Source organism: Pseudoliparis swirei, chromosome 23 (genome assembly GCF_029220125.1).
Source record: "Pseudoliparis swirei isolate HS2019 ecotype Mariana Trench chromosome 23, NWPU_hadal_v1, whole genome shotgun sequence".
Taxonomy (NCBI): domain Eukaryota; kingdom Metazoa; phylum Chordata; class Actinopteri; order Perciformes; family Liparidae; genus Pseudoliparis; species Pseudoliparis swirei.
In genome coordinates, this window is record NC_079410.1 from 16236181 (window position 1) to 16258659 (window position 22479).

Below are 22479 nucleotides of genomic sequence, written 5' to 3' on the forward strand. Positions count from 1 at the left end.
ATGCATCACATCGGCTGGGGGAAAACACTGGGAAAGAAAACACACCTGGTGTCATCTTGACAGGAAGTAATTGGGCTAAACACTTAGCTCCGATGTTTACAGGCACACTAAAGTTTCATTTTTAACCTAATTAGCGGAGTTTAACTGTCAGGTAACTCGTGTTATGTGTTCGGATCTCTCGTCCAAAAGTAAGCTCGAGACAATTCATGTGAATATCTGAGCTGTAAGCCGTCTAGTATTACCGCCGTGTAACCCCCGTGTTTAACGGTAAATAAAGAGCAAGAGGGCTTAAAGACTTGCTTTCCAAACACGCTTCTACTGTCGCCAATACAGTGGCTTATATAAATATATACTCTCACCTCTGTATGGAGGGTAACTTATTATTCATTAGTCGATTGATTGGTAAGTCCATCAAAAAGAAACTACATTAACAGCGACTCAGATTCACATTCCTTCTGCAGCACATGTCCACAGAGATGACGGCATGGATCGTGGAGGTTTCTTCCCTTTTTTCCTCATTCAGGTTTATTTGGGAGTCTTTCCTGATCCGATGTGAGGTTTTGGGACAGGGATGTCTATGTGTTCAGATGTTAAAGCACTCTGAGACTAATTGTAATTTGTGAAATCTGTCTGCATTTGAATCCACACGTGTTGGACCCACAATGATATCAAGGGTGGCAGAGATGGAGCTGCCTATCACCGCTTCTACTTTTTGCATCTGACCAGCGCTAGTTGGGGCTGAATCAGGTTCACCTGGTCCAGCCCCTTGATATGCTGCTATAGGCTTATAGCTGCCGGGGGACGTTTTAGGATGCACTGAGTACCTATCTCCTCTTTTTTCTCTCCTTAAGGATGAATTTTCATCTCTCAATCACACGTTACTAACTCTGCTTTCTCCCCGGAGTCCTTTTGACTTCACGTCTCATGGGGTCATCGGACCCTATGAGACGGCATAGATCCTATCTGCCTGATGGATCGTCTGGGTCGTGGAATTCCTGCTCCTGACTACGCCAGTCCTGTTGAGACTCCGCCCACTGTTGAGACTCCGCCCACTCCTCCTCCCCACCGCCATCTGCCTGATGGATCGTGGAGGTCTCCATCGTGGAATATGCCTACTATGAACTATTCATACACTCTGTCATATTCATTGAATGTATTTTAACTCTAAATGTGTCCTTCTGTACACATTACATCTATTGCATCTGTCCATCCTGGAGAGGGATCCTCCTCTGTTGCTCTCCTGAAGGTTTCTTCCCTTTTTTTCCCCCTGAAGGGTTATTTGGGAGTTTTTCCTGGTCCGATGTGAGGTTTTGGGGCAGGGATGTCTATGTGTACAGATTGTAAAGCACTCCGAGACAAATTTGTAATTTGTGAAATTGGGCTATACAAATAAACTGAATTGAATAGTTGGAGCCATAAAACATCATTCCACAGGCCGAGGAGGCGCAGCTGGAGCGGCGAGGAGGAAGCTCATGACGTTTCACACTCCTCGTCAGCGGGAAGACAGGAAGTGGACTCCCAGACTATGTGTGCATGTGTGTCTCCTTGTTCTGCTATCCTGATGAGAACCGGTATGAGTTAAAACAGTTTCATAACATGAGCTCATTGTGGATAGTTGCTTTCATCAAGGGGACGGTTTAAGATAAGAAACGAAAGGAAAATCCCTGGAAAACCCCCAAAAGTCTGCGTGATGTGTGAGATGTGTGCGGCTGTTGTGGATTTCTTTCTGTGTGACTGTAAGAGCTGCTGCACAGAACGGTGAGTCAAAACAAAAGCTGTGACCAGACAACTTCTCCCGCACTGCAAACACATCAACACAATGTTGCATTGTTCACATGCGGCCCATTTATCCACAAACTTGAATCAGCCCCTAATGGTTGGATGCCTCCGCCAGTTTATATCCAAAACGACAAATCATTCCAGCACTTTTTGTTGAATTTGTTATGGACAAAAACATGTTTTGTGAGGCAGGAGTGACCTTCGACCTCCAGATTCTTCTGTTTTCAATTTTCAACCTTGAGTCCAAATAGCTGAAGCCAAATTTGAGGATATTCCCTGCAGGCGGTAATCACCTACGAGTTTGCATGAACGTAATGCATCTGGGCACGGCGAGCGCTGGCGCAGAGGCAGAACTATAATGAAAAGACACCATCAGTATGAAGACAGAACTAATGTGAGTGCACAATGCTTGTGTTGTGCTCAAGGATCTTGGGTCATTTATTTGTTAATGGTGAGTGTAGTCAATGAAAGGGACTTATAAATAAACGTACAGCTGTGTGTGTGTGTGTGTGTGTGTGAGCCCTGAACAGAGCTCCAGTGTGCTGATGCTTTTGTTCAGCTGAGGGTGACGGAGCCACATGAGGGGGACTGAGGACGCGCACCGCACACTGATGTCCTACAGTTAATGGACGGGCTTTGGCAGCCGTGAAGTCACATGTATTTACACTCTCACACACACACACACACACACACACACACTCAGCTGACGAGACAAAAGTGTAATGTACGCACAACATTAGCTCCTCAGGCTATTACAGGAAATAAACTGCTAACCACTGTTTTAGAAATGCGGGTTCCAAACGGGTTCCAAACGGGTTCTTCCATTTACTTCTGTAAAAACTATTTTTTGAAGAGAGTGTTGTTTAAGGGTCGGGAATCTGAACCACGATTATTGTAGTTTGCACCGGATCAGCCACCAACCTTTGGGAACCTCAAGATCAGGCACGGGATGATGTTATGTCACGATTATCCAAAGATAATTGCAATTCATGATCATTAATGATCATCAAAATATGCAAACGACTCTTAAGGTCCACCTGCATAAATATAGGATGAATACGATTATTTGCTAATTCTAAGATTATAATTTCTGTATTTGAAATCTGAGTCTGGGGGATCTGGGTATAATGACTCTAGGTATAAGCATTGATGTTGAGTTCTATGTTTTATAAAGGATCCCAAAAGGTTTATTTTGTAGGAACAAGCCAAAGAACTGTTTGTATTAAAGGCCTGAAAATAAAAAGTCTCTAAACTGTGAAATACAGATTGTGGGTCTGTGTTCCTGCCTGTCCCCTGGAAGTTATGTATTCGTGTACTGGAGCGTGAGAGCTGCTCTGACGGTGCCGAACCCCCCCGCCGGGCGCGAGGCCTCATAAAAGTCCAAGCGGATTCTATTTGGAGTTGCTCGTCGGTGTCGGCGGGAGACCCGAGCGGCGTGGACGCGACAACCTCGTTCCTCGCTCGCGACCCACTTCACCAGCTCCCGCCAAGCCCGGCAGGAGGGGAGAGGAGGCAGCGGCTGATAACTAATTACAGACAGTCCTCATGCCAATGTCAAGTGGGGGAAAAATGCCGTGTTCTTGTAAGGAGAGGAGACGGGTATGGAGGACTCAAAATGACTTAAGTATAAATAAATAAATAAATAAATGCATGAATAAATATAGGAATAAATAAATAAATGTTTAAATAAATGTATAAATAAATAAATAAATGCTTAAATAAATGTATTAATAAATAAATGAATGTATAAATAAATAAATGCTTCAATAAATGTATAAATACAGGAATGAATAAATATAAGTTATGAATCAACAGGACATCATTAAATAAATATATTTCTACATTTCTGTATTTATACATTTATTCTTGTATTTATTTATTTATTTATACATTTATTTAAGCATTTTTTTCTTCTTCCTGTATTTATTTATTTATACATTTATTTAAGCATTTATTTATTTATTCTTGTATTTATTCATGCATTTATTTATTTATTTATTTATACTTAAGTCATTTTAAGTCCTCCAAAGACGGGATGGACAGGGACATGTTTAAATAGGTGGTGTTCGCCATGTTCAAAGGCTTCGTCAAACACAACCCGCTGTGGGGGCGCTGGGATCAAAGGATACGGAAGTACATATATATAAAGAGAGGTTATACACTGTAAAAAAGATTGTTATTGTCGAGCTAAATATGCGCATGTACTGAATTTGTAATTTAATAATATTTTTTACAATGAACATCAACGTTTGCACGAATGCGTAACACCCATAAGCATTTCAGTCTCCTGACAGCATCACGTCCACGTTTTATTTTTGTATTTTTTTACCATGTCATAGGCGGTGAGCACTTTGCGCAGCAGCTCCGGCACCGGGCCCTGAGCCTCCATGGTGGGGTAGGTCTCGCTCAGGTCCACGGTCAGCCTCAGCGCCCGCTCGCTGTTCATCAGCCAGGTGGAGACGGTCAGAATACACTGCTTCATGTTGGCCGCCGGGGTCAGGCCACACAGCTCCTTGAAGGACACCATGGCATTCTGGGATGAGAAAACAACCACAATGAAGGATTCGGGGTGTAAACACATAAAAACAAAACATAACTGAGAAAGAATCAACTCTGAATGATGCATTTGTGTCAATATCGTTTTTTTTTGTAATAGCCGTTCACTCATTTTAAGTTGGGAAGCAGAATTAATTAAAAGCACGTGTTAAAATCACCAGCGCTGAACCTCTTAGCTGTCCCCACAGCACCAAAGGAAATAAAGCAACTGAGACAAATTCATGTAGAGTTACTGTGCTTGGCAAACGAGGTGACTGTGATCCTGACGGAAAGACAAATATTGCAACGACTCTATGCGTATAACCTTGAGTGAGGATATTTAACGAGACGGATTGTGACACTTCCCTCCGGCCAGAAACGAGTTGAGATAGCAGAGTGTTTGTCTGAGTGTCAGTTAAACTATCAGGTTCCCATAACGTCAGTCCTCTCAGTCCGGAGGCTCCGGAGACAACGTCTGACCAGCCTGTAAATATTGTGTTGTTTTTTATTGTAAATAGTGTGTACTTGTTGCCCTTGCACATTCCTGCTGAGCATTGCCACTTTCATTTCACTGCACACCCTGTGTGTGTATGTGACAAATAAAACATCTTGAATCTTGAAGGAAACGTGCATTCATCACTCCTCCTTTCTACATTCCTTCTCCCCTTTTCTCACCCCTCTTCTTCACATATCTTTTGTGTTTATCATTCTCACTTAAAACAATCAAAAATGGAGGAATTACCAACGCATTTCTTCTCCTTATTCTCCTGTTTCTACTTGGGCTGCTGACTGTTTTAGCTCTCTGCTGCTAGATGAAGAAATAAATCCGTCTAAACATGTTCTGTTTATTTAATCTCGTCCTGATAGCAGATCTTGTTTTTCATCAGGGGCAGCTGGAGCTCAGTTAGCGCGGTTCTGCCATCAATCACAATCTGAATGGCCTGCTCCTCAAGCTCCTCCTCCCCACGTGTCCGTGAGCAAGACTCCGAACCCCACGTTGCTCCGATCTACCAAAAACTGACACCGTGAGCTGATATCACGGGTCAAACCTGTCAGAAGACTTCGGCTCGTACACCTTTAGTGATCTCCAAACAAAAAACAGAAGTTGTTTTTTGATTTAGCGTCTAGTTAGATTTCTATAGCCATCATTAGGGTCCATTGGACCTGGCTGGGTCTGATGCCGTGGCCCTGCTGATGCTCCGCCCACTCCTCCTCTTGACCTCCATCTGCCTGATGGGTCACGGAGGTCTGGATCGTGGTCCGTGCTTCCTACCAATTATTCATAAACTGTCATATTTGAATGTGTTGTAACTCTGTAATGATTCCTTCTGGTCACATGAGAACTATTATTCTGTCCATCCTGGAGAGGGATCCTCCTCTGTTGCTCTCCTGAAGGTTTCTTTTTTTCTATTTCTTGGGAGTTTTTCCTGATCCGATGTGAGGTCAAAGGTCAGGGATGTCTATGTGTACATATTGTAAAGCCCTCTGAGGCAAATTAGTAATTTGTGATAATGGGCTATACAAAATAAACTGAATTGAATTGAATCATTGACGCCTTCTATCAGCCTGAAACTGAAACTTGTTTATTTTTCCAATTTGATAATTTGTTGAAACTGCACAACTCTCACAGTAGAGCAACCAAACCAGGCCCAGTTCTGTTATACTTGGCTCGTTAACTTGGTTTGAACACGGCCAAAAGGCAGAGTGTGACGGAGCGAGGCGAGCGAGGAGAAAGGGACAATGAAAGAGAAGAGGTTCAAAAGAGCCGTCTCAAAGAACCGAATCAGAGCGAGGGTGATGAAAAATGATGATCTGCTTCTTTTATGTGAAACGTGTTATGCCTCCGTCTTGGCCAGAACTCCCTCGACCCCAAAAAAAAAAAAAGAGAACAGATTCTGAATATCGATGGTGGAATATTCCTTGTAAAATAATAACTGAAGAAATTAGGTGAATTGTTCAAAACACAAGGCAGGTAAAGAGAGCGCGAGAGGGAGAACAAGAGCGCCAGTGTTATGGTGCTCGGGGATCCGTCGACACACTCGGCACACTGCAGTGTGGGAACCAGCTGTCTCCCCGGGCTAGACCTCCAGAAGAACCCCCCCCCCCCCACCACAGAGGACATGCTGTCACTGTGGGGCCCGGCCTTTCTGTCGATGGTGAGGGGGGCCGGCGGGAGCAGTTGAAATCTGTATGCAGCGGCTCAGCCACAGTTAACACCTCTTGGGCCATTGAGCACGGCCATGGGAAGAACAGCTCCGGGATGCTGGATTAAACCTGGTGTGAGACCTACAAGCGTGAGTCTATGCTTCAGTGTGGTCTGAAGTCAGAGTTATTATAGCATTCATTATGCTTTGTACTGTTCCAAGCATGTGCGAATGTTTTGTGCAATAAAAGCTATACTGTTTCCAAGCCATGGTGCAAAAAAACAAAACACTAATGAGAGGCTGTGTTTTTAATTACTCCCTTCCCCCACTCTACTCCCCTTCTAACATTCCCCAAAGAGCTCCATGTCCGGTTACAACACTGCTTTTGTTTCTGTTTGCGCCCCTCCTCTCTCTCTCCTCTCTCTCTCTCTCTCTCTCTTTCTGCTTTAATCTGAGCATCGGTCCACTTCTCTTTGGTCCACAGAATTAAGTGGTGGTTATTGTGACACACACACACACACACTGTTCGGCAAATTCAAAGACACTCCCGGCTGGCAGCTCTCCTCCACCTCCACCAACACTTAATGCCGGAAATGACTTAATTCAAGTCTCTCACGGAAACAATTGATTTTCTGCCTAGATCCACGAACAAAACATGGCAACCTTATTATATCTGCCCACAAGTCAATGTTCATGGATCTCCTCAGTCAGTTTAATAGTCAAACACACTTTCGGTCATTATTCAAAGCGGCCCACCAGGAATTGGTGTGTGTGTGTGTGTGTGTTGTGAGTTCTGAAGTTATTTCTTTCTCACGTCAAGTCAGAGGTGGGGGTACCTGCAACACTGGTCTGGTTGTTGCATTGTGGGTCGTTGGCCGGAGCCCCCACTTCTGCCCTCCAGCTCCCTTCAGATTAAAAGCATCAGGCTTCACACAGCTGGCCTCTAAAGCTTTCACAACTGGGGTTCTTCCATTTAAAAGGCACCGGCCTTGTTCTTCATTTGCCCTCTTTAAAACCGTCCGCTCAACTTCACTTCTTTCATTTCTTTTATCTCCGCATTTCAAAAACGAAAATTTACATTTCAAACATGAGGATATTATGGCTCGGGCAGCGTCCGTGGTGCCTGTGTCGTTTGATCAGGTTAAAAGACACCGATTCACATCCAATCATGAACTGCCTTATGTATATATATATATATATATATGAAAAGCCATATGTTATGAAAGATAATTCAAAGCTCCAGAACAGAGTGGGTTGTGAAATGTGACATGCCTTTGATGATCAAATATGTACCATAAATGAGTTGATTGTAGCTTTAATACATGTTTTATAAGCCTGGGTTCGGCTCTGTGTTATTACTAATGTCTTGCTGACTCACACCTGGGCCAAATAATATAACCTTTTATACCTCGTAGGAAAACACTTTCTTCAGGATTTTCCATTATTTGTTTGTAATCGCAGTTATATTCCAAATGTTTTTCCTGAAATGACCTTCCTGAAATTATTATCCCATTCAGGCTCTGGCGTTACTGCCTCTGAAATGACACGGTCAATTCAATTCCCTCTGAAACAGAAACCAAACTCTAAGAAAAAAAAATAATGTCCTCTTTCACATCATTGCCTACTTCCACGACTGAAAAATTTATAAAACGCATGCCTCGGGATCTGTAATCACATCTCTGCTTATTCAGTTTGGTCTGTTTTTTTGTTTGCTGTGCCATTAGACCGAGGTTAATGCTTACTGAGACAGATGGAACGACCCTGGTATTTATGACCTGATAAATAAAAAGTTGTGTGCAACACTAGCTTCTGGAAGAATACACATGAGTCTGTCTAACTTTAAGTCTCATTATACAGAAATAGATATTTGGTTTTGCTGAATCCTTCCAGGACCGGCTACTCTTGCACAAAGACATTAGAAGAAAACAAAATAGCCTATACCTATCATCATATCTGTGAAGTGAGATTGTTTGGTTATATGATTGTGAAATCCCTATACATTTTAAGAAGCACAATAAAAGTGAATTGCATTAGATTTCTTATCAGTTTCTATCAATTTACATATTTTTCCCCAGGTTGTAAAAGCTTTGTTGATGGAGTCGTGTCAACAGTTAGAAGTGTACAGCACTGTCATGTCGTTAGCCCTCGAAACAAACACGTTTTGTACACAACCTTCAGTCACTACAAACACAATTACACTGGTCATCAGCCAAATATTATCATGGTTACTAATCTTCATCTGATCATCTGGAGGAGTTTTACAGAATTGCATCAAGTGGCCAGCAGCTCGTTCCTCGTTAATGATCACACTAGTCATAAACCTCGTAATGGTACAGCAATGTCAATTTATTACCATCCTCTCTGACAACATCAATAGAAAATAATTAGGGACAGGCCTCTCTCTCTACAACAGCAAATCAAATGAGTCCTACCAGAAAGACTTACACCAGTTTGAACCTGCTGAAGAAATTAAATGTTACACAGTTTTATTCAGTTGGAAAATCTTTTTCTGTCCTTTCATATCTTAAAACCCAATATGCAGATATGTATAAATGTTTGTGAATATCCTGTAACATAACATAAAATAATGTTCGGAATAACGTATGGATTTCTCAGCATAATCAGGGTCTGCAGAGCATAAACATTAAGGATGTTGATGCTCCTGCCAATGTAACTAAGTATGTGCGGAGACTTGGATATGTTGGAAATAGAGTTGTGAGTGTCTCCAGCAAAGTCGAAGCAATTAAAGATGCCATCCCTTTGGCAGCAAATCTACCTGGATCAAAAACTGATTTGTATATCAGTGTAGCTCGAAGAAACATTTTTAGTTTTTGCATCTATTGTATTATATCAACGTGATTAACATTGTGAACACTTTAAAAGACTGTAGCAAACAAAAACTCATTTTCTACACATGGTGTCACACATAATATTGCTAATGGTTTTGTGATTATATTTCATAATTTACTTAAGTATGTAGTTTCTTACCTGCATGTTTTCTCTGAGGTCCGTGGCCTCCCTGAGGGGCTGGGTGGAAGCTCTGAAGAGCTCGTCCACTACTTTGATCCCTGTGGTCTTGGTGGTTGTGTACTCTCGGGTCTTCCTACCCTTCATGACAGAAAGACCCCTCTTATGTGCCTTTCCTCCTCCCCGTCTGTTGGTGATGGCTACGTGGACAAACAGGGTGGTGTTGGGTAGGAACTCTCCCATCAGAGATTGGAGGGGGACATGTCTATAGCCTGGCTGTAGGCACTCAAATGGGATGGTGTACTGGCCAATGAACTCATCTCCAATGTAATCGTCATCCAGCACCACAAAGCGTAGCACTGCAAGTTCCGGTAAATTGATCTGGAAATCAAAACTCTCATCAAAAATTGGGTTGTCACCATTCTGGGACACAGTCTTAGTTCTTTGCTCAGCACAGTCTGCTGGGATGCCGTGGATCTCCACGTATATGTAGGGCTCCACCACGTCACCCTTGGCTGCAGAGCCGCGTGGCTTGGGCAGATTCTGCCCACTGATGATCTTGATGTGAAGAAGCTGAGCCGACACCCCTGGCAGCGAGTCCCGCGCATTAGCACTGAAGTAGGACACCTCCTCCCTCATGATGGCTGGCCGCATAACATACCCACAGTTGCCGTTCTGCCGGAACCAGCCTAGGTTGAGATCCATCATCAGGCCTGGTGTCTGGAAGTTCATGGCCACAATCTGGCAGCCGCACTTCCAGAAATCCTGGGGATTCATGTTGCTAGCATCAATTCTCATGGGTGTGGGATAAACCCTGGAGAGAAAGCGCTTGTTATAACAAACAGATTCCTCTGGGAACTCATTGGCAAACCTATTTGCATCTACCTCATTGAAGGAGCAAATCTCCCAGTATTTTTGGTCTCTCTTTGAGATCTCAAAGTCCCTAAACTGGATTGACTTGCAGAGAGATACAAGATCAGAGAGCTCCCTGCACAGTCTGAGTCTTCTGTAACCTAAGCCATTTAGCTGGTCGTTCCCATCAGCTCCCACTCGTCGAGACATTTCCAGACCCTCCTCCTCATCTGTCACATCCCCCTCAGCGTCAGTGCAGTTGGGCGGAAGCCTCTTTCCCTTAATCAGGATTTTACCTTTGAGTTTCTCAGGGGAGGGGAGGTAGTTTTCCTCCTTGTTGGGGGGTTCATTGAAAATCTTATCTCCAAGAATCTTCTTCATATGCTGTGCCATGACCCTTTGCTGGGGGATGCAGCAGTGGGTCACTAAGCAGATAATCAGGGGATACTCAGAGCACTCAAAAGCATACTGGTTTATGATATCCACGATTTTAGAAAAAGCTAGCTGTGAGGCTACAGAACTACCCACATACACCACTGGTTCATTATCAGGGCCGTCCCATACAATGACCTCAATGCTGCGACAGCCCATTCTTAGAGCTCGGATGTAGCTGCTGATGTCTGACGAACCCCAAAAAGTGTCTTCCAGAAGAGAGGCATTATGGGATGAGTTGATGTAGTAGTGGGACAGAGGCTGGGTCATATCCTGGCACACACGTTTGTGCTGGGGGTCAAAGATGTGGCATTCGGAGGAGAGGAGGTAGTGTGTCAAGCCATCAATGGAGAGGTAGGCCCTCTCCCTACCTTCAGCGGATGGCTCAAATTTCTGAACAATATCCCTGCACATGTCCTCTGTTACACTTTCCACACCTTGCTCCACATCCACAAAGAGCATCAGATCTTTACTGTCCAGATACTCCTTGTTACTTGAGAACTGTACCAGTAGGAAGAAGATCTCCGGTCGTGTGCAGAGCTCACAGTAGGCCTCCACAAAGGTGTCCATGTTAATTGCCTGACCGTATTGATCCTTAGCTTTTTGGAGTTCCTTGAACTTCAGCTCTATCCTTGACTCCTTCATTCCAGGGTTGAGGCCCTTGATTATCTGGGTGGCCCTGAAAAGGTCTATGTGTCCATCTTTTTCCATATCTGCAAGCTCAAACACTGAGCCAATCCAAGATGTTCGAAGACTCGGTTGGCTGGGTTCCACCATATTCACGGTATGCCGGCCATAAGACACCAGATATCTCAGGCCCATCACCCAAGTGCTGACAACATCTGCTGTACTGGCTACCAGATCTAAGGACTCGTAGTTATCCCCATAGATGATTGAGAAGGCACATTCATCAGGGAACTGATCCGAGAGACCATTGCTGCGGAGAACTGGGGTTTTCTTTCCCAAACGGACCTCCTTAATGCCCTTGATCTCCAGTTTCGCCTTCTCTGAATCCTTCTTGGATGGCTCCCAACGGAGCCAGTGCATGTCTGGATCGAGCAGGAAGTAACGATTGTACATGCGTGAGTTGGAGCGCACCTTCTTCATCTCACAACCCTCCATCATAAAGGCCATGCAAGCAGCTGTGCTGTTGATCTTGCGGTCACTTGGCATTGAGCTGAAGGAGACCGTTTTCTTCCTCACCTGCCTGTGTTTGGAACCATCCTGGAAAAAGAAAAAGGGGGAGGGTTGGGGTAGAGAAGGAGTTCTTGGTTACACATCATATCTGATCCGTATCTTTGTATCTTGTATCTAAACAGAGGTGATACTACAGTGATATTATAATTTATAGAAGAGGAGAAAAGGAGTTAGCCAATCTCTTCACCTTTACATTTAAACCTAAAAGAAAATTCCTGAATCTAAACAGAAGCAGTTATGATGCTAAAATGTTCAGAGACCTCATATACATTAATGCATTCAGCAGCTTAATAGCTTAATACAGTTTACTTATGGAAATAAGTAAATTCTATTGAGCCGCTGAATGCATAAACATGATAGATCATATTAATGCGTGGCCATGAAACACCCAGTTCTCAAAAGCTTAATGGAAATCTTCTTTTTCTTCCCAGCACTGATCAAACATGCTAGAGCCTATTTTATGGAGATGGGACACCGTGGTGGATGGGCATGATGAGGGGTCTTCTTTGACATTTTACTTTATCAAAATAAGTTTACTTAAAAAATGAAAATACTTTTTATAATATATTAATGACTGGCTAGCCTCAGAGATAATAATATGCTAATTTAATATACACATCTCCTCGTCTAATTATCCAGCTCAGTTTTAAATTGCAGAACTTCCTGTGAAGGCAGAGTAACTTCTGGGGTTTTCCCTTGAGACAGATCGTAATATACTGGAAGGCCTGAGGTCAGTTTCTTTTTTTTAAACAGGGCTGCTTGCTTTAATGATAGGGTACAAAACTGGACAAAAAAAACTTTTGGCTTGGCTCAACTCAACAATGGTTTCATCTCTCAAACAAATGTAAGGCCTTTCAAATCTGTTTCAAGTTACATTATAACTGCAAATGAAATGCGGTCAATTATTCATCCTGTGGGCAACCTCTTATAAATACATATTTTGCCAGCCAATTCCATAGATGTGAAATGTCTTTGGAAACTTGACAATAAAGGCAAAAGCCAAAGTAAAACGAATGCATCACACACCACCTGGTATGGCTGACGCTTTGCAGCTTTTAGGTTGTGAGCAGAAAGAAAACAGACAGCACAGCCACAAGGCTGTGGTCAGCTAGACAGGCTGCATGCAGATGGCCTGGTGAAGGGCTTGGAAAATAGGCGTGTTGAATAATGCATACCACATAGATATAACATAACAGTACATTACAATCAAAAGTAAACCAATCCACAAATTACTGTTACATATAAAAATAAACTTGGCTCAAAGCCTTTGAGACTCTCCTTGTTGAAACTCAGAAAGAGGACATCTTTTTTTTAAAGAACTTCGAGAACACGTCTATTCGCAGTCACGTGGTAATACTTGATTACTTGCAATACCTCAGATTTGAAAAATATTCAACCATAGTCACCTAATCTTAGTTTTCCTCTCGGTTAACATGACTGTTGGCTGTTGAATGCTTTTAGTTTGAAGAAAGAAAAGCTAGAAAGGACAGAGCACCCCGGGGCTACAGAGGAGTGAGTGTGTCTTCCCTCATGGACCGCGTCTGATGGATCTCCCTTTGGCATGGTTCAACTCTAGTCGCGGTGAAATCCCTCAGGACCATCAATCTTCTACCTGAGGGTCCGAAGCCAGATGACACCCGGCACCTCATTGCGGTTAATGAGCACCACTTGAGGCAAAGCCGAAGAAATGACATGATCATCGCTCTTGCTTTACGGCCTCCAGCTCTTTAACCTACGTTTAAGTACTCAATATCGTATTTTACAAATCTGTGATCTGTAATAGAGATTATTGAATCATTTTTTAACGTGGACCCAAATTCCTTTGGGACATTCTAGCCAGTGGCCCCCGCTGGTCTGACACCAGATGGTGTGCTGTGGCCCGATGATGCTGGGACCACCCAGGTCTTACGGTTTGATTATTAACACAGTTATTCAGGCATTAATCTCTCTCTCTATAAAGTATTTGCATGCATATGTTGTGAGAGCCGATGCCCAGACGCCCAGGCACATGGTATTGCATGTACCCTCGCCAAGACTGTGAAGGTAAGGAAGGGAATTGTTGGTTCAGCTGTAGGATCATAAAATGTCAACTCTTTCACTTGGAGTGTAAAGAACTTGTCAACCAATTATCATTTTAGAGTCAGACAGACTACCATATTGGTGCTAATCCTAGCTTTGTTTCATTTTGTCACGCTCTTGATTTCGCCAATAAATCATCCGCTCCAACACATCCTCCAGGGCTAGAGGAAGATAAATCTGGAGGCCGTAATCAACCTAAATGTCCCGATGTTTTATTTCACTCTCGGCTTTGTTGGCCTCACGAGAGAGAAAACTACAAGGTAACAACTCTTGTCGTTTTTTTAAAGCAGTGCCAAAACTCCAGTCGATCGCTCATCTGGTTTGCAAAAGTCCGTCACATGGACGACCACATTGAATGGGGAGTTGGGGGTGTGTGGCTCTGTGAGACAGAAAGCAAGTGGAAACAGGGGGAGATGCGTTCATTCTTGATTGTTTCCAGGCCTTCTTTCGGGAAGTGCCGTCGCCAAAGGGTCAAAGAGTGCACGGGCAATCTGGCGTCTCATGAACATGCTGTTCCAATTGGCTGGACAACGAGGTAGGATGACATACTGCTCAGCTCTAGCCTCTCAATCAAAACCAAGTAGACAAAATGTGTCTGTTAATGGCCATTGTACACGCAATGAAGATGTATTATATCTAGGGAATGTTATTTCTATATCATAAGGCTGGTGATCTAGAGGTACTTTACAAGTTACGTGTCTGTGTGTTGAGGAGCTACACCGATGCTTCAAAATGAAGAAAAAGATAAACAAAAAAACATTTAGTATAAATGTAAATCACCTTCGAACAGTTCTTTTATTTCTGCCTCTATACTTTCCTTCACGCAGACATCGTTATTCCCCTTGATTGGATGCACTTCTGTTGCTCCTTCTCACCCTTCACAGCCCCCGGGGTCTTTCCTGTTAAAGATGTCAGTATTTTGTCTGTGTGTGTGTGTGTGTGTGTGTGTGTGTCCGTCTGGCTTGTGGGTATTTCGGTCGTCCTCCACACCTCCCCCATCCCCTCTTCTGTGGTGACGCCGCTGGTCGCCCCGGGCTGGGTCAAACTCTCCCTGATGGAAGGGAGAAGCAGCCGGACAGGCTGTGAGACGAGCCCTCCGACATCATCTGAAGGGCAGCGGTGTGTCACACTCGCTTTACCTCCGGTCACTTGTGTCTCACCCTGATGCCCGGCATCTTTTGAGCTTCTCAACGTTTGAGAGACTAAAGCGGTGTGATACATTATAGTAGGTTATAAGCTGCCGTTAGTATGAGACCCACGGTTGTACTCCGTTATTTAAAAATAGGTTCTGAACTTGCAAAATAATAACCAGGAAGGCAATCAATGCAACATGAGCTCTCGGGTTGCCTGTTACTTGGCAGTGTCCCACTGAGTGGAGTATTCTAAACATAATAACTCTTTAAAATAACACAGCAGGGCACAATTGAAAAGATATTTAAAAACAGTGCTGGCTTCATCTCCGGAGGGTGTGTATGTTTGTACAACACAAGCGCCCCAACAAATACCCCCAAGGGCTTCTTCCTCTGTTGCCTGATCTCTTGTTATGTAAGAAAGCACAAGAATAACTAACGAGGAAGTTCTCCCCCTCGGACTGAAAAATACAATCTCGTACTGAGCTGCTCAACCTGTTTGTGAACACACGGAGGATTGATCTCACCACTAAAGGTCGTCCTGCGGGACGCTGGACATACGGCCTCTTTTCCTACCCGCTGGCCCACTTCCTCCCTCACCCACCAAACCTCACACCGTCCCGCCTCGTAGCCACGGCTCGGCTGGCCGCCTGCCACTCGCTGCTCCCATCAGGTCCTATCTCCTCTCCAAAAAGGGGTCTGCGGTCAGCAGTCAGGCATGGCTCAGTTCCTCTCACCCACAGAGCTACTCTGTCATTGTGTGTGCGTGTGTGTGTGTGCATTGTGAATCAGTGAATAAGGCAGAAGGGGAGCGTGGGTAATGGAGAATGTAGACAGAGGATGCAAAGCAGAGCCCTCTCGATGACGTGCTCTCCGAGATGTGAGTCACAGTATGCCTGTTGTGTGTGCCTGCATGTGTGATCATCAGATCAATGTCTATAGAACACCCTGGCAGACAAATAGTCACAGCTAGGCCACGTTACACATGAAATGCACAGATAAACAAGTCAAACACTAAGAAACGCAAATACACTCGCTCACTGCGTTTTGATGGGAAAGCGTTACCGCCTGTGTTCATCCGTGGAACTAATTACTTTTCCAATTTCTGATATTACAGTTAAGGACAAAATGTGTTCTTCCCTAATCATCAGATGAAAGATGTCCGTCCTAGTAGCTGTCCATCTGGTAGGTGTTGCCTGTCTGTGTGACAAATGAAGCAATAATGTCTGTGGGTTGAATTGTTTTCACTATTTAGAGCTCAACATCCAGGATTAAAGAAAGTTTTTTCAAGCCATCAGCTTTTCATTGCCTATAAACTGAAAACGTGGTTGCTATTTTAGTCAACTTATATTTCTAGTAATTAAGATAGTATGCAGTTATGTCAACTTAACCCTTGTGTTGCCTTCGGGTCATTTTGACCCGATTCAATGTTTCACCCTCCTGTTACCTTTATATTTACTAACATATTTTACCCTTTGGGTTCAATTTGACGCCAGCAATTAAAACCTCCAGAAAATTATTAGAATTAATATTGTTTTCCAAGTTTAAGTGTGAGGTACTTTATGTTTGTTTGTTGACTACCGAAAGAACACCGACATTAAACATTGAATGGGGTCAAATTAACCCGAAGGCGGCAGGAGGGTGTAATATTGATTCGGGTCAAAATGACCCGAAGGCAACACAAGGGTTAATCAAGGTTTTTTATTACACATTTGCTATACCTCCAGTAGGTGGCGTAGCATAGAAAAGCGAAGGCTAGCCAACTATGTTTTAACGTACGCGGTAAATGTTGGCTCCGCGAGTATTTCTGTCTCCAGGTAACATGTGTCATTATTACAGTGCTCATCCATGACTAGCTCCAAATCCACAAAGATAATCTGAAAATGAAGAAAATCTCTAGCGGGTCAGTTTGTCGGACCCTGGTCAGAGCTGGCCGACGCTACGCTGTGATTGGCCGGTCTGCGTTTAGCAAAGGGTCAATTAGTAGCCAAAAGAAACCTGGTAAGCGTAATTGTCGAGCATCGCTATCGACATGGTGATAGGAATATTGTGCCGTTTCATTATTCGGATATTTTCCCTGAAACCTCTCAAACATTTTGGTTTTCCAAAATGTTTCATGCAACCAGAGACAATGCAACAGGGGATGAATAATGAATTACTACACACACTAAATTGAAAGTTATGTGTATTTTCCAGTCAACACTGTTCCCTGCAGGAGAAAAATGTGTCCTTTTAGGCTGGAATGATGTCACAGCTCAGTGAGGCCCAGTGTGCTTGGCCGAGGTAGGTGGGAGGTCATCACCAGAGCCCCCCGCCCCCTTCCTCAAGTCAGGGCTGCCCACTACTACCCCAAGGCACCACACTTCCAACATCCAAGACGGTTACACAAACTGACATCTGAATCCTGCCACGGCTTAGGGCAGACACAATTCAGCCTCCAACAGACGTTACTCCCTAAATCTGAGAGGAAAGAGTCATCCGTAGAGAGAGAATGGAAGAGAGAGAGAGAGAGAGCGGAGAGGATGCATGCTAAGATTGTGTGTGCAAGAAAGAGAGATAAAAGGAGCCATTGACGTAAATTGAGAGCGACTTTAATGAGCTTAATGCTAACTTCATTTATTGAGATGTTTTTACGATGCCGTGCAACCTCAATGCCAATAAAGCTAATTAAATCAAATTGCAAAACTGCATTCTCATAAAGGGAAAAGAGAGAGAAGAGGGACCCGGAGATAAATACTATATTTTGCCTCTGCGACACGTCATTGTTTTGTCATGCTCACGAAGCGTCTCTGAATTGAATACAGATTTTGGAGCGGCGAGGGAGGGATGGAGAGAATAAAGAGGGAGAGATGAGGGAAAGCGAGTCAGGGGGAGAGAGGAGTGGTGCCTGTCACCGTTTGTCACTGTAATCTCGCGTGGGCGGCTGCTTTAATTCTCACAGCGGTACCCTCGGCCGCACGTCACGCAAACTCATCGCACCATCTTTGGGCGCTTTTTCGCCGAACGCGAACATAACGCGTGAACGGGCGAGAAAGAATCGAACGTCTGAGAGGGGAGGCGAGATTCCCGGCGCACGAACGACTGCACGCTTTAATGCGCTCGCTCCATTGTGAACGCTTACCTTGAATTTAAAGCGCCGGTTCTGTTGTTAAAACTCTTTCCCCAAGAGAACTCTGGACGAGCTGAAGAGCGCCGAGAAGCTTCGCTGACTACCGGCCCGCAGAGAGAGAGGCGGTCGATGCTATGGAGCTGCGGAACCGCAGGAACAAGCACCGGGTGCTGCAGTCCGGCTGATAATTCAGTCAAACGGCATTTGTCCTGAGACCACTCGATACATTTAGCGCGACACGTCTGCAAGATTTGTCATGAATCACATCGCACCTTTGGAGCTCATCGCACATGCGAACGCTCGCCGCCGCCGTTGAGCTCCTCCGTCACGCCGAGCTCCTTCTCCCCGGCTGCTCGCCATCGCCTGTCACCCCCCAACGGGGCCAATTATTTCCCCCAGAACCGATTTCATAAGCTCGGTTCAGGTGAGTTTGAGCGTGTTCATGTGCGCATGCTTGTTGCCATGGGGGAGAGGGAGGGAGGGAGAGAGAGAGAGAGAGAGAAGGAGAGACTCTTTTCTTTTACAGGGTCAAGCCAGATCAACTTCCTGTCTGTCTGTGGTCCTCCTCTTCCGTTGGCAAGGTGTCCGCAGTTAACCTCAGCTCCCAGTCCTTTTAGGAGATTGTGTGTCTGTCAGGTCATGTCAGTAATTCTGTAGAAGCTGTGTTAAATAAGAACAGAATAGTAATCCTTGATTATGGGGGTGGGGGGGCTTGTTTGTCCCAGGATTCCCTTTCAATCTCCGGCTGAATGCACTCTCCACTATTTTTCCCCGGTTTCGCATCACTTGCTTGAAGGTTGTTTTATCAGCTCGCATTAATGATTTATATCTCAAACCTGCTCTGTTGACTATGCACAGCCCTGCCCCCCCCCCCCCCCCACGTCAGATGACACGTGTGTCCCGGAAACCGAATCTGCCGAGATTACAGGAATCAATCCTCACCGGAGCCACACAGACATTTGTGTTTTGAGGCATGGATTAGTTACTTCCTATGCATGACAAAGACAATTCAAATAGCGTTATTTAATCCGGGGTAACAGAACTGTGTCGTCTGAGTGAGGAAGAGGACACTCGGCGACACAATGAACAAGTGGTTTGGGTGCATATACCACATGAGAAGGAGAAGGAGGAGGAGAGCAGCATGCTGACTAGAGAACCCAAGCTGCCGTTGCTGGCGAAGAAGTTTTAATCAAGAAAGAATGAATTAACATTTGAAGAGTGAGTTTTTATTATTATTGTTGTGTTACAAAAGTGGCGTCAGTTAGATTTGGTGAGGTCAAAGCTGTGGAATTTCAAATCGTCCATCTTTGCTCACTCCATCTTAGTCTTTCTTACCCTAAGGTGTGCATGAACAAAAATACTAAATCATCAGTTATCTCATTGCATCGGTTCATTATCGGTGATCATATCAGCAAAGAATTACTAATCAATATCATGCCTACTTAAAATAAAAGCATAAAAAAGCGAGATGCGCTCTTATCTCGTGCAGCTTTGATGAGGGAGTCCAGGTGTGTCCGTTTGAACATCATGCATGAGGCTTTGCTGATTTTCTACACGAGCCAAAGACTAATTGAATTTCATTGCACATGGACAAATGTGTATCCATCCCATCATTGGAACCGCTTGTCCTCTTTAGGGTTGCGGGTCCCAGCTGTTCATAGACAGGTTAGCAGTTTATCACAGGACACTCATATAGAGAGAAACTAAATGAATAAGAGTCGAGACATTGGAGATACAGTCTGTGAGCCAAGTGTCTCACAGCTCTACTGGAGGCACTCGTCGCCTCCTATCAGATACAACTATGTTTAATACTCCCTCGTGCTCTGCATCGCTTTAAATAAACTGTGGCGTCTGATCTCAGAGCATTCCTCTCATTACATTCATTACCACGGTGTTTTTCTCATTTCCCCAACGGATCTTCGGCCATGTTTGCCAAAGACGTGGAGGGTGTGGAAGTGTGACATGAAAGTGTGTTTGTCCAACACCCGATGATTAGCAATGAAAGGAGAGGCGTTACCACAGGAGCTTTGGCCATCAGTCCTCCTCTGTCTCTTTTCTCTTTATTGATTGTCCTTACACTCTCTCACTATGGTTTGCTCTTCCACTTTGTCTTTCTTACTGTCACTCAATCTTCGTGTTTCTTGGTTTCTGAATTGATTATTTTTTTCAGTCTTACTCTCTCTGTTTCTTTCTCATACTGTATATATATATATATAATATGTATATATATATATTTATATGTATATATATATACTGTGTATATATATATACTGTAAATATATATATACATATTATATATATATATATACTGTATATATATATAAATATATATATACAGTATATATATATACTGTATATATATAAACAGTATATATATACGTATATATATAAGGTCAGACTCACATCTCGCTCACATTGAAGGTTTCTTCCCTTTTTTTCCCCCTGAAGGGTTATTTGGGAGTTTTTCCTGGTCCGATGTGAGGTTTTGGGGCAGGGATGTCTATGTGTACAGATTGTAAAGCACTCCGAGACAAATTTGTAATTTGTGAAATTGGGCTATACAAATAAACTGAATTGAATTGAATTGAAACGTCTGTCTGAGCACAATAAAAGGGGAAGCCAGAGAAATTCTTATGGGTACATGCACGCACGCACACACTGGTTGTGAAAACTGTGCAGATTCTCCCGTCTCTCCTCCGTGTCTCTGTGAGACTGCAGCTCCCTTTGAACAGGAAGTGAGAGCGTCGCAGCGGTTCTTGTGTGCAACGCTACCAGATGTTTCGGCCTTCCTCTGATCCACTTCCGATGAAAGTTCGCACGGGACGTCTCTGAAACGCCGACTACATACAGTCTTCGTGTTGCGGGGTGGCTGAGACTGACATGTTCATCACAGCCAGACAGCGGGAGCTGAGGAGGAGCAGGAGGCTGATTAACAACAAATGTCACCCTGCCAGACCATGTGCCACACATCTCCGCAGCATTTACCCTCCATCTCGCACACAGTGCATGACAGCCTGCCAAAAGATGAAAGCCGGATGTGCAAGAAAGAGCAAAACAAAAATGTGTTTGTTTTTTTAGAGCCCCCGCAAACATCAAGTGTTATTGGAGGCGTCCACGTGGGATTTGCAGGTCTGAGCATGAAGGTTCCACGGCTATAAATAAAACCATTACGGGACAACGGGGCTCGGTCGTCGTCTCTCGAGCCCCGACACCCTGGCCGACAACGCGGCCGCACGGGCGTGACCTTGACGGCCGCCGCCGCCTGCAATGCAGCGAATGGCTAGGAGGGAGAAGAGCCCCCCGCCTGCTACCAGAGAGCTGTGCACAGGACACCTCTGATACCCACCCCCCCCCCCCACGCCTCATCTCTCTTTTCCTCCTCCCCTCTACTCTCTGAGCGGGGACCAAAGTGTGTGTGGGGGGGGGGGGAGATAAAGGGAGAGAAGCATCCTGCACTGTCCGCTGACAGATGTGCACATTGTGCTGTTCATGGTTCACCACACAAACCTATATATATACAGGACTGTCTCAGAAAATTAGAATATTGTGATAAAGTTCTTTATTTTCTGTAATGCAATTAAAAAAACAAAAATGTCATGCATTCTGGATTCATTACAAATCAACTGAAATATTGCAAGCCTTTTATTCTTTTAATATTGCTGATTATGGCTTACAGCTTAAGAAAACTCTAAAATCCTATCTCATAAAATTTTAATATTTCCTCAGACCAAGTAAAAAAAAGATTTATAACAGCTGAGTGTTTGTCAAGGCTCAGGAAACCCTTGCAGGTGTTTCGAGTTCATTAGACAATTCAAGTGATTTGTTTAATACCCTACTAGTATACTTTTTCATGATATTCTAATATTTAGAGATAGGATATTTGAGTTTTCTTAAGCTGTAAGCCATAATCAGCAATATTAAAAGAATAAAAGGCTTGCAATATTTCAGTTGATTTGTAATGAATCCAGAATGCATGACATTTTTGTTTTTTTAATTGCATTACAGAAAATAAAGAACTTCATCACAATATTCTAATTTTCTGAGACAGTCCTGTACACACACACACACACACACACACGCGCACTCGCACACTGCTGCTTGTAAAACCCACACATTTTTCGTGAAGGTACACACCTGCCCCCAGGTGCAGCGCGCTCGGCCTCCGAACGCCCTCCGCGTGTGTATTTTAAACTTCCAGAGCTGAGGAGCTATTTAGATGCCGGTGAAGAGAGAGGAGGGAGGCTCACATCGGCGA

The 22479-nt window shown here is 44.0% G+C and overlaps 1 protein-coding gene across 1 annotated transcript in view; it reads right to left on the bottom strand.

Annotated features, from left to right (window-relative positions):
- plcl5 (phospholipase C like 5) overlaps positions 1-22479 on the bottom strand; it is a 79403-nt gene that overhangs the window by 14693 nt on the left and 42231 nt on the right. Inside the window, 2 exon segments of the mRNA XM_056406348.1 lie at positions 4109-4312; positions 9447-11933. Coding sequence (XP_056262323.1) covers positions 4109-4312; positions 9447-11933 — 2691 coding nt within the window.